Source organism: Macadamia integrifolia, chromosome 6, assembly GCF_013358625.1.
Source record: "Macadamia integrifolia cultivar HAES 741 chromosome 6, SCU_Mint_v3, whole genome shotgun sequence".
NCBI classification, from domain to species: domain Eukaryota; kingdom Viridiplantae; phylum Streptophyta; class Magnoliopsida; order Proteales; family Proteaceae; genus Macadamia; species Macadamia integrifolia.
Genome location: NC_056562.1, coordinates 9,683,724 through 9,696,693, shown reverse-complemented (window position 1 = coordinate 9,696,693; position 12,970 = coordinate 9,683,724). Strand labels below are relative to the sequence as shown.

Genomic DNA, 12,970 nt, shown 5'->3' with positions numbered 1-12,970 from the left:
ATAGAGTTAATTGTTTAAAACACGGGAGGAGGTTGTAATTGGACCAAAGTCTGGGACGGTCGTGTAAATTTCTCAATCATAACATATATATATATATATATATATATAGCTAAGCTAGTGTTCATGAGATGCAGCCTACCTGTATCTGCTTTTCAAGTGCTACCTGGGCTACCAAATAGCCACATGGGTGCCCCGCAAACATTGACCAGATTGCAAGTCCCACTCTCTTATAGAAATTATTTATTCTTCAATGTCGCATGGTCCTTTAAGTCCTATGGTTTTTCCCTTGTATTTAATCGTCCAACATCTTTCAAGGTCTTAATAGTTACCATATAGTCTATTTGGACTCAAGTCTGAATACAAGTAGGAGAAGTTAAAGCTTACAAATAAATAAAATTTTGACTTCAACTGAGCTGCAATGTGACACTGACACCAGTGTTGCTCTCTCTCTAGGAACTTCCAAGTTACCTCAATTGATCATTCGAACACAAGAGTAGGACCAAATATTTGCATAAATTGGCCTATGAATCTTGCCTGAGTTTTCTTTAGAAGCTCTTCAATATATTGCAATTTCAAAGTGTGTGCATGCGCACAGGAGGGCGGGTGGGGGGACCAGTTATGATTCTGTGAAGATGTGCAGAATCAGAATGAACCATACTAGAATGAGGCGCAGCACAGAGACGTTTAACCATTCGGTAAACATTCCAAGCATCCTTCAAAGTGAGATTTCTTTTTCCCTCACGGCAAGAAAGCTGCTCAGGTTTATGACACAAATTAGTATATTTACATCACCTAGGATCCTCATCTATAACAGGGACAGCATGGATAAACAAAAGTTGCCCATCATCAATGATTTCTTCATTAGATCTTATTTTCCCATTAAATCCAACCAAAAACAAATACATTCTTATAGTTCCCCTGTAGTTGAAAGAAAAAATGACCTCATCAAAAGACTCTACCTTATAAAGTCATAACAATACAACAATTCAGCCTTATCCCCCTTGTAGTTGGTGCATCCAGTAGGCAGCCGGCACCTTATAACTATATTCAGCCAATCACCTTTTGCATGGATCCTAATTTATGAAGCCATAATATATTCAACCTAAATATAGAAAAAGTCGATGACGGAACAGATCCAAAAAAAGAAAGGAATGCTGCAAACCTGTATTATCCTTGTCTTTGCAAATGGCACTGTGAAAGATGCTTTGTAATTTCATCCCAAGCTGCAATAGAGATTATGTAGATTTTACGGTTCCTATTCTGGTTGCATCATAGAACAATTGAAAATATATTACCTGGGATACTTCGAAAGTCAGGCTCAATTCCATTTCCATTAATGTCCATGCGATTTGGCGTGACATATTTCCCAACAGTGACAACCACACCAGATCCATCGTGGAGTTCAAAAACAGACTGAATCAGACCCTGTTAATTTGTTCCAGCAAATGAGACAAGCTAAATATACTACAATGGCCTTGAGGTCCATGAGCCTCATCAGACCCTACCTCCTACGCTTATGCAACCAATCAACTCAACAGCCCAGCCCAATCAATTGGCGGGCCCATTTCTTTCGTGGTATATAGTCCACAAATTATATATTTCAATATTTTCAGCCCCTCACATATATGAATTTTCTTATTAACATCATAATTTTACCAGCCAGATCTCTAAATTGGAAGGTTAAAGACCCTGCAAACAACTTTTCTAGATTCCAGGTTGAAGGATATGCAGGAATAAGCCAGTGGGAATGTGGGATTGGCTTAAGAAGACTGTAGTAGGGGGTGTGATGGACCTTAGGTCCACAAAACAACACCACTAAATTTCCAAAAACACTTCAAAAGCAGCATCTCAAAGGCAACGATTAGCAGATGAGTTATTCATACCTTGCCAAAAGTCCTTTCGCCCACAAGAACAGCTCTGCAATTATCATGAAGAGCAGTTGCCACCTGACAAGATGGTGTCATCTTAAATACAAATTTTGTAATGGAAAACTGAAGTAATTCCAAATGAATGGATAAGGAAGCTGCTCACAATTTCACTAGCACTAGCAGTATTGTGGTTGACCAGCACCTGCATTAAAGCAATGATCAATCTATTAGACTTACAAAGATGTCCAAGATGTCATATCTGGTGAACCAAAACAACTTTGAGTCCAAGCTTGAGAAAGTCTCAAGGAAAGGCATAGCCGAAACATGCAAGGTGGTTATGTGAGTGTATGGTACGCTTTTTCAGTCATGAGTTGTAAAGGAGAAATGAATGAAATGCACAGTTTCAACACCTCAAATCTAAGCAAGCATGTCATTTTTCTTCCCCCCCCCCCCCCCCCAAAAAAAAAAAAAAAGAGAAAAAACAAATCATTTATGGAACTTGGATGTCCAACAAGGGTTTATATCAGTTAACCTCATAGACCCAATAAGACAAAATAAAATAGAAGAAGACAAAGTTATATGTTTCCACTTTCCACCTCATTTAACAAAACAAATACCCTCCCTCCCCCATGAAGAAAAATAACATGTCAGATCAAGATTATCACTAAAGGGAGATTTTAAATGAATGCTGCATTAAGCAATTTTTGTTGAAGATAGATCAATCTGACATCTAATGTACAAAAGATTTCCATACAATGACAGGAGTTGTAACCATAGGGGCACTGTCTGCAATGATACTTTTTTGGAACTGTGGATCCCTTCCAACTGTATAAATTACCTGCATACATTTAACAAGAACAAAATATCACGATTGAATATCCATAAAATGGAACAACACCAACTCTATAATAATCCTAAAATTGCAATTTGATATAGTTGAGTGGCAGTTCTCGAATTGGTGAAATGTCATATACCCATAATAGGTAGTGTGGTAATTTATGATTCTCCAACTTTAATGCAGTTTTAATCTCTACGAATGGCATTGGCAAATACCATTTGATTAACGAACTCTCAGTTTCAAAAGATTAATTAGGCAAAGCTGCCCAGGTAGCATCATACTCATCAATCCAAAACTGTTCATATATCATTATCAGGCGGCCACAAGGCCTAAAGTCACAAATTTTACACCATTCCAGACAATCATAATCATGAGAAAAGGTTGAAAATCATAAATCAGGATCAACGAACTGATACAATGTTGTACTGCTGTGCATGTAGCAAGCCAAGGTCCGGTGGCCTAAAATCCTGCTAAATTATATGTTGAACATGCATGCAGTATGCCTCACTTCTCTTCAACATGTCCACAGAGCCACTAAACCAAGCAGCTAGGAGTCACTCCTAAAGATGAAGTTTTAGGAAGCTGGAAAACAATGGTTAACCCAGGTTCCTTATGTAGACATTTTTCTAGTCTTCTTGAGCCAAATAGGCTTTTTTGAACGGTAGAGTGAGTTTGTCAACCTATTACCACTTACAAGGTCTTAGGCCATCCGGTAACATTCATCTATTCACAGTTATTGGTCAACAGTCGTTGAAGCATCATGATTAATTGAGCTTAATCTTCTGCAAAGGGAACTTGGCTGTGACATTTCATCCTTTAACTGGCCAATAGTGAATCTGCTTCATGTTTGATTCAGAGTTATGAAGACAACTCAACTAATCCTTATCCCAACTAAACGCAGTTGGCCACATGGATCCTGTTTGTCCATTCAACTCTATTCAAATTGAATTTCTAGGATCCATGCTAAAGGATTTGACCAAGGTTTTTAAGAAGCCAGCTGCCAACATGACACCAATCCTCCTCTACCCGGCAAAAAACACTGGCAGAGTTGCTTGATTCATAGTTGTGATAGATTCAATATCATCTTATGATTGATACAATATGCTTGGGAGGTCAACCTGCTAACCAGATATCTGTTCCTCGTATAGCAAATAGATTGAAGACTTGATTAGCTTGATCAGCCCCAGTTTGTGAATTAGTTTTTTGAGAATCAAGAACCATTCTGGCAAATCAATTCATAGTTTCATTGGTAGAAATCAGGTCTTAACTAACCTCCATACTGAAGTTCTCGTCCCTTGGTAAAGAGATCAAATGATATCTTGGTCGACACCCCTAGAAAAATTTTGCCAAAATTACCAAAAATATATTTCACTTTCTTGAGATGACTATTGAAATATATATGAGTAATAAATTTTAAGAATTTTACCGAAATTTCAAGGAAATGTTTCTGTTTCGGCAGGGGGCGAAATCCGAAATTTCTAACCTTGCCACAGGTACTGTTGATAGGGAGGGTTTCCAATGAAGAACCAGTATTATTGTGTATTTTCTTCATGAGGACCATAACGGGTAGACCATTCTTTTTTTCTTGGAGTTGGGCATCCCCTTTATGCCTCTCCACTTAATTCTGCTCTGGTCAAATAAAAGGAAAGGCAATCCTACAAGATCAGGTTTATTTGGAGCCAGTGAACAAATAAAATGAGGTCGGGCAAACTTTATTTTTTAACACATAAAAATACATGGGAATTGTTAAACATCACAAGGATATATCCACATGGAAGTATATTAAGAAATTCATCTAGGCGATGTAGATGCAATCATCAAGCCACAGCAATGAGAAATCATTCAAGGACAGATGAAGTTTTTAAATATACGGAAAAAAATATTTCAACAAACATGAAAAGAACATATAGCTGGTTGATGAGAATTAAGATATACCGTCTCCCCTTCATTTAGAAAAAGCTTAGCAACTTCAATGCCAACCTGAAATAATCAACACGGTGGGATCAAGCTCACAAATTTAAAACTGCCAACCATGACAAATGAAAATAATGAACACAGAGATATATGCAAATCATAAGGAAAACATGAGAAATTGAGGATGGAAATTTTCTAAAACAACAAACTATGGGAGAACAATCAGAAACTTATGAATGGAAATTGTTTCCAAGTTAATATTTAACTTTGCCTATATTTTTCATAAAACCACCTCTTTTTTCTAGGATTCAGCTACAAATTTTTAGAACTTCATTCAAACATATGCAGGGGAAAAGTAACATCCACCTTCTAAGATTTTATTCTCTTCTCTATTTATTTGTAAAGACCAAAGTATCCAGCCTAAAATGTTTCTTTGGTGAGTAACTTTGAATTTCATTAATGGATGGATAAGCAGTTCAATAGATAAGAGATTTCCCAAGGTAGTGAGGTAACAAATGGCTGAACAATTCAGCATCTTGTTTACAATGAAAGCGTCTAGTAAGGATAATCTAACCTCTAAAAATAGAAAGATTAACAGTCAAAATCTTATATCAGCAGCCAATACAAGGAAAAAGAGTGATCTTCAATCTGACACGGGTGTTTAAATTAAAAAATAAAAATGATGGGGATAAGGTGTCTTCCACCTCTCAATCAAAAAGACAGAAAACCTTAAGCCTAACTGCTTGCCAATAGAATAGGCCACCAAATTCCTCTCTTTTCCCAGGTTAGATCCATCTTGAAAGAGATGCAAATCAGCCAAGAAGTCTACTTCCTAATCATTCATATCCCATGAAAACCCCTGGATCTTAACAATAGATTCATGAACTTCTTTGAAAAAATCTCTTAACTACCCCCTCCTCGGAATCGTCTATCCTGCATAATGATGGGAAACAATGACTAAGAGGCTAAAGAACGCACCATTAGTGTTCCATAAGCTTGACACAACTTCAACTTCCAACTTCAAATGGGCAAGGTGATGAAACCTATCCATGAAGATCCCCTTCCACAAACTAAACCGAACAACTTGCACAACTCTGCTCTCCCACCTTTCCAAGGAGAGCCTTGTCAATCATCCTCCTCAAGGAACAAAAATAGAGCCTTTCTTTGTAGATACATTCCTAGTCCAAATAATAAATTTCAGCAACATCTCTGCCATTGACTTTGGGTTGACAATAAACATGGCTTTAAATGGTTTTGAATGTTGGAAAAAGTTTTATTGAGTTTAATTATATGTCATTCCACAAAAGTTCTCTTTCTAAGTATTCTATCCTGTGTACGCAAAAACTGGGATTGAAAAAGGACATATATAAATTGGCAAATTCTCTTGTAAAGTGATTCTGCCTTCTTGGAATAGAATACTACCTCAGCGTGTGAACTTCTTTAAACATGTTTAAATAGTCGATCTATCTCTGGAGGTAACATCAAAGGGATACATTCAAAAGAAATGAAAAGCTTTTTGTATTTCATATTTGAAGATTTCTCCTTTTGTATTGTTAATGAAATCTATATATTGAAGAAACAAAAAGGAAGAAAATCATAATTGGTTTAGTATTATGTATAAAGAGGGTTTAGTAAATTAACCCTTTAGATCAGAAAAAAAATTGTATCAAACAGACACCAAAAAGTAGGTAACGATGGTTGGACCAATGCATATCAATTCCTTCAATGGAAGGAAAAGCCTTTCTCTCTCAAATTTTGTTTCACATAGGATGGAGACATTGTACAAAATATGAGAAAACTAAGATGCCAGCAGACCTGCACCAGTCCGCCAAGATTATCTCTAAGATCCAGAATAAAATTAGATGCACCAACGTCTTGAAGACGCTTCATTGCTGCAACAACCATTATTTCCTTAGCTTCATCTTAAGAGCAACTGAACTTTGCAGAGAAAGAACAAGATGAAGAAATAACCCTGTCCATGAAAACCACAAATATAAACAAGGCCCACAAAGGCATAAAGATCCAAGTTAGCCATAACGATCTCAAAAGAATGGAGCATCTCATAAAGTATGTGAACAAGCTTGTTTTCAAAACTCATATCAATCAGTGTACAATCTCTTTACTTCAACTTTCTTCTTCTTCTTCGCTTCAACTTTCTAGATTTGGTGGAGCTTACTGCAATACAAATCTAACCGATGACCAACACTCTTAATCTCATATTTTATCCAACAAAAATGCTCTATTCAACCCTAGAACAGCTCCCTAACACTTCTTTTACCCTAAAATTCAAGTTTTAATCCTCTTAGCAATCTTATTTTACCCTAACAGCAAAGTTTAAAAATTTACAAAGCTAGGGCTGCTCAGTACCTGAATTCATTCTTTGTGGAACTTTACTCCCAAATCAGTTAGGCATGGACAGCATTAGTGTGTGAACTAACCATTCCAGCAGCAGTCAAAAAATGCAAATAAGGAATTACCAGATTCCCTACTGTTCTCAACTGGTATGAGGTCCACCACAATCACCATTGAGGGGTTTCAGGATTTAAACAATCATTCCCAGCACTTCTCCGAATTCAGACAAATGAACTGCATGATACATTGGTTAAATTATTGAACAGCCCACGGGTTGACAGAACTGCCTAATGTTGGATATCATACAAAGAAACAATAGATCCTAACTTTAAAGCAATGAAACAAAGCTAAATTTTTTAAAGGTCCACTCTCCAAGTAAAGCACTAAAATCAGAGCACATTCCTCAAGTATAGCATACTCAATCAACATAACAACCTCCTCCCCAATATTGGATCTTAAATGAAACAAATTCAAAATGTTAGAAAGGAAAGAACTAAGACAACTAAGCAACACACGATCATTAATGCATTATTTCTGAAAATCCCACGATGCAGAAAACCTTGTAGAATTTAGTAAGTGAAAGAAAAAAAGGGGGGGGGGGGCGCGGGAGGGGTTCTCAACTAAAGCATTGAGAATGTACCAATGACCAAATCTTTTCTTGCCAATGCATTGAACTCTTTAAGATGTAAATATCCCACAGAACCGATTCCATTCTCCATTTCTTCCAATCGATAAAATACTGGGCTTCGAGCAACAAGTTGTCTTCGAACTTCAATCAATTGAATAGGTCCACAGTTCCCATGCTTAACCTACAAGCATCAAAATTTAAGTTGAAAACTAAAGGAAAATGATCTAGAAAAATATAAACATGCTAACATTTTTCAATGTGACTGTTTCAGATATCACAACCTCAATTGTCACAAACGTTTCATTAGGACCTTGCAGTATAGAAGACACTTCAAAAGCCGATTTCCCTCTGACATCCACTCCATTGACAGATAAGATTTCATCTCCCTAAAAAATGAATATAGAATTATAGAAAATAAGTATCAGCACTGCTCTGTCCCAATGGAATAATATCAACCAAAAATAAGTAAACCAAATAATCTAAGAGAAAATGAGGAAACTAACCACATCAATTTACTTAAATAGATATAAAAGAAAAAACAGACAAAAGGAACTTTTATCATCAGTATTCCAGGAAAAATGCCTCGGGTAATGGAAAATGGATATTTTTGCTGACTTATATGATCTTTTACATAGACATTGTTAGGAATTATTTAACACTAGTCAGACCGAAAATAACCAAACCAGTGTGAACAAGAAAACAGGAGAACCCTCAGCCCTGGGTCTGGTTCTTCCCTGCAATCTGGTCTGAGCTTTGGTTTGATTGGTTTAGACGATACATGGTAAGAAAACAGATACAGTCAAAGCCAAGCATACCATACCTTTTTCACCAAGAGAACAAATGGTGAACTTGTAGCTCTCATTATGTATGTCGATATGGTAGTGAATAATGACTGGTGATGATGAGGAAGAAGTGAGGAAGCTGAAGGAGCATTTGTTTAGCTCAACAGATCAAGATTAAGGATCTAGGTATCCTAAATATTTCTTAAGAATTGAGGTATCAAAGACAACCAAGGGCATTTATATATGTCAGAGGAAGTATGCCCTGGATCTCCCAAGTGAAAAAGAGATGTTACGTTGTAAGCATACAGATTCGCCCATACCAAAATCATAATTGGGTGAGGAAAGTGGACATCTGATTGATGATGTAGATAGATACCAAAGACTGGTGAGGAAGTTGAACTATCTCACCCTCACTCATCCAAATACTGCATATTGTCACTGTGGTTAGTCAGTTCATGCATGCTCCGAGAACTAGTCACATGGAAGCAGTTTATCAAATTCTCAGGCATCTGAGTCAAGCCAGGGAAAAAGATTGCTATTCAAGAGAAATAATCACTTGAGAATTGAGGCTTATATTGATGCAGATTGGCCGGGATCAGTCACAGACAGGAGGTTGACATCAGGATGCTACAACTTTATCAGTGTGAATCTGGTCGCTTGGAGCTGGAAGAGCAAGAAAGAACTTTTTGTTGCCAGATCTAATGTGCCAAGGCAGAATTTAAAGCTATGGCTCATAGAGTTTGTCTGCTTCTATGGCTGAAGAAGTTGATCCAGGAGTTGGATTTTGAGGCTGACAAACCCATGAGACTCTACTGTGACAAAAATGCAGCTATCAGTATAGCTCACAATCCACAACCACAAGGAGAGCCATAACCACAATCCTAACTTTTTTTTTAGGAGAAAGCAAACCACAATGCCAATTAACTTAAAAGAAAGTACATTCAAATACATTTACATGCTACTAAGCTATCATATTTTCTATGTGTGTGTGCGATCAGTATACTCACAATCCACAACCACAAGGAGAGCCATAACCACAATCCCAACTTTTTTTTAAGTGAAGGAAAAACATAATGCCAATTAACTAAAAAGCAAGTACATTCAAATACATTCACACACTAACTAAGCTAACATGTTTTTGATGTGTGCGCGAGCATACAAGAGTGAGTGTGTGTGAATATTAAGAGTAATTATTAATAGAAAGAGTCATGCAGGATACATACAAAGAAGCACGAAGTTTAAAGAAATATCAAGTGTAATTATTGTTGTATCACCTGTCTTACTCCAGCAGCATGGGCAGGACCATCCAATATAATCCCTAATACCTTCAATCTGATACGTCCATCAACATCAGGAAGCTCCCTAAGATTTATTCCAATCCCAGTCACATCATACTTAGCCATCTTGGAGAACTTTCATCATTGATTAAAGCATATTAGGAAACGAAATAAGAAATCAGAAAATTCTTATCACTGAACGCTAAACATTGATGCAAGTGCCACAATTGATGGAAAGAAAAGAGTTCTTAAAGGGTCAAGCATAAGCATGGAATATATTAACATTTAACATGATTAGTAAAAAAACTCTGACATAATAAGTATGGAGGACAATAAGAAGGCTAAGATGATGTCAAGATGGAGAAAAGAGCCATGAATGCTTATGAATCAAATGCAGCAATGGCATTAAATAAGTGGAAGGGCAGAACAGGACTGTCAAACCTAGATAACTGAACTGACATGAGGAAAAGGAAACACAACATGAAAAAAAATTACGATAACAAACTTGAACAACTGATTGACAAGTGACATGAATATTATTGAGAAAGGCATGTCACCCCTTTATGGAAAACTACTTTTCAAAACAATCTCTTAGAAGAGAAATAAGATGAAACCAACCAAATTTCATATCAGATTTATTGACACTCTCTGGTAAGACGTAACAAGAAACTATACAAGAATATCCATATTGAGATTGTACTTATTTATTACATGATTAGTTCACACTTTCTGAGTTTTTGACACTGTTTGAACAGTCAAGTGTCTGCAAACAACATGCTTGAACTTGACAAATTCTAATTACACATATCAAGGTAAGGAATGAGGTTTCACAATCGGTCTTGGTTGTTGTTGTTGGTGGTGGTGGTGTTATATACTAGTCCTGTACTCTCCTTTTCTTTTCAATAAAAACTGATATTCATCAAAAATAAATAAAAAAATAAAAAAACAACAACAACAACAAATACAAATAAAAAAGAGAAATTAAATGAATACTATTGAGGAAAATTTACCTGTGAAGGAGAAATAAACCGTGTATAAGGATCACCCAAGCTAGCCAGCATCCGTCGGATGATATCGTGAGCTTTAGACCTTGTCTGGATTGAGCTATTTATAACATCTTCCCTCTTTTGCTGATAAATGGAAAAGAAAAATATTCAGCATTGGTCGATCTTTAAGCAGTCAACAAAGGTCAAGCTGCGAGAATAAGATAAACCAAAAAGAGGTCAAGAATAACTAAATGAGAAAGGAATAATATTAAACAACAGCCACAACAAAGGAGTGAAAAAAAGTATAACATTGGCATAATTGATTTTCCAAATTATCCACTTAAACAGGATAGGTAAGACTGAGTTGCAGATTCCATACAGAAGAATACTCAATTTTTCCTTTTGAAACTAATGATGTATGTGTGAAGTTTTTAACAAGGAGAAACATGATAACTAATAGGTTTTAATATGTGATGAACTGAAGAAGAGGAAAGGAGAAGGAATAAAGGGGAAAAGAAAGAGGACTATACAGGAATAATGATTTCACATACATGTTCGTCATCCCATACCTCAATCGTATTGCTGAAGTTAATCAGTGATTTAGCATGTAAAATAAATAGGAAGGTGGGGAAAAAGAAGTTACAATAACAGGTCAAGGAATTCTCAGTCTCATAATATCACTAGAAGCTCAAACAGTTGAAATCAACTAAACCTTATCCCAACTAAATGGGACAGGCTAAGTGAATCCCGTTCCGATATAATATCCCCAGAATCTATAACATAAGCATTTTTATCACACCCCGCATCCCTACAGTTTATTGCAACATGTTACACCAATTATTTGTTTAAGACACCATATACTCAGTCTCTTCCTTTTTCTTTTGTCTTCTTTTCTTTTCTTTTTTTTTCTTTTTTTTTCTTTTTTTTTCTTTTTTTTTCAATCACATGAAAATGACTACTATTATTATTTAAAATCAAGAGGGTTTAAATCCCTGTAAACTGTATAGATCAAGAATCTTAAGACCACGAGGTGGATATAAGCATATAGACACAAAAATTCAGAATACAAGAGATGTATATAATCGAATGTAACTATTATTATAGAATATAAATGACTGTGACTTGCATTCTTGAACCTGGTTTACTTTGGTAGAACATTCTTGAACCTGGTTACTCCTTAATTTGAAACTTGTCAAAAGGTTTAATGTAAAATTCATACAACAGTTCTTGATCGGACCATTTAGGGTTAAAAGAATAAAAAATGGAATCCTTTTCCACTTCAAAACCAATACTCTCCTCAAATCTATGTTTTTCATAGTAAAATGTATCCCTGCTCAACTGCTGGTTGAGCAAAAAGTTGAAATTGTGAACCAAGAAAATCAGTACAAAACATGGGCAATTCCAACTCAAATCAAACAACGCTGGAAAGGGTTCAAACCTGTAAAATTGCATTTGTATACAAATTTCTATATTGACCAAACAGGAACCTCATCACAAACACAATAACATTATGGGCAAAGTGGATACAGTACCATCCATCTTTCCGGGGACCAACGATGCTTCCCAGCATCAAGGAAGCTATCATTGACGATTTCCCAAGCTTCCTCCACAATTGATTCATTAGTAACCAAATCTGGAGCTGTTTCCGCCGTCTGGTCTTGCTCTTCTTCCCGACAATACTCAGAAGAAGGTGGTGATGGGATTTGAAGTGAGGAAGACTCTGTAGCAGAAGAAAAAGGAGCAGAAACGAGTAACCCAAATGAGAGAGCACCTGTAAGCGCATGGAGTAGTACTCTCTGGGGCCATTTCAAGCTGAGGTGTTTAGAAAATCTGGGTTCAGAGTTAAAACTGATAAATTTCGGACAAATATGACTGGAAATGAAATCTGTTGTTATTCCTCTGGGAATCGAGCAGTTGTAGCAGAATACTACCCTCATCCTTTATTTCCTGGCGCTAGTTAGTCTGCAGACTGCAAGAGGAAGCAAATGCCAAAAAGTTCGCAATATCATATGGGCTGGCAGTGTATGCTTTTTTTTTTATGTTTTGGCATGCTGGCAGTGTAGTCTTTTTTTCTGTTTTGGCATGCTGGCAGTGTAGGCAAAAAAAGTATCAAATCAAAATTTTCCATTTAACTCTTTGAATGTAGCAGAATCCTCGCTCAAAGGCCCAAGGCCTTGCCCCTGGGTGGGTAGTAGTACCAAGTGCCCTCTATAGAGATGCCTAGAATCCCCGCCAGTAGCTCAATGGGGAGTGAATGGCCTCGTCCCTTTACCCTGCTGGTAAGGGTATACACCTAATTGTCGAACGACACCTCTAGGTTGCAAT

The 12,970-nt window shown here is 36.6% G+C and overlaps 1 protein-coding gene across 3 annotated transcripts; it reads right to left on the bottom strand.

Moving 5' to 3' along the window:
• Window positions 1–826: 826 nt before the first annotated feature.
• Window positions 827–12,626, bottom strand: LOC122082863 (carboxyl-terminal-processing peptidase 1, chloroplastic). Of its 3 annotated transcripts, none has more exons than XM_042650668.1 (13): window positions 12,178–12,625; window positions 10,670–10,789; window positions 9,657–9,794; window positions 7,882–7,986; window positions 7,613–7,781; window positions 6,436–6,512; window positions 4,642–4,686; window positions 2,623–2,706; window positions 2,032–2,070; window positions 1,884–1,946; window positions 1,296–1,425; window positions 1,163–1,223; window positions 827–1,073 (listed from the first exon to the last, which is right to left on the bottom strand). In XM_042650668.1, exons 1-12 carry the CDS (start codon window positions 12,580–12,582, stop codon window positions 1,168–1,170), a joined length of 1,431 nt encoding a protein of 476 aa, XP_042506602.1. In that variant the 5' UTR covers window positions 12,583–12,625; the 3' UTR covers window positions 827–1,073; window positions 1,163–1,167. The 3 variants fall into 3 exon arrangements, with proteins under 3 accessions (XP_042506602.1, XP_042506604.1, XP_042506603.1); XM_042650670.1 differs by having other exon boundaries at window positions 10,670–10,853; window positions 12,178–12,316; XM_042650669.1 differs by lacking the exon at window positions 9,657–9,794 and having other exon boundaries at window positions 12,178–12,626.
• Window positions 12,627–12,970: the final 344 nt, after the last annotated feature.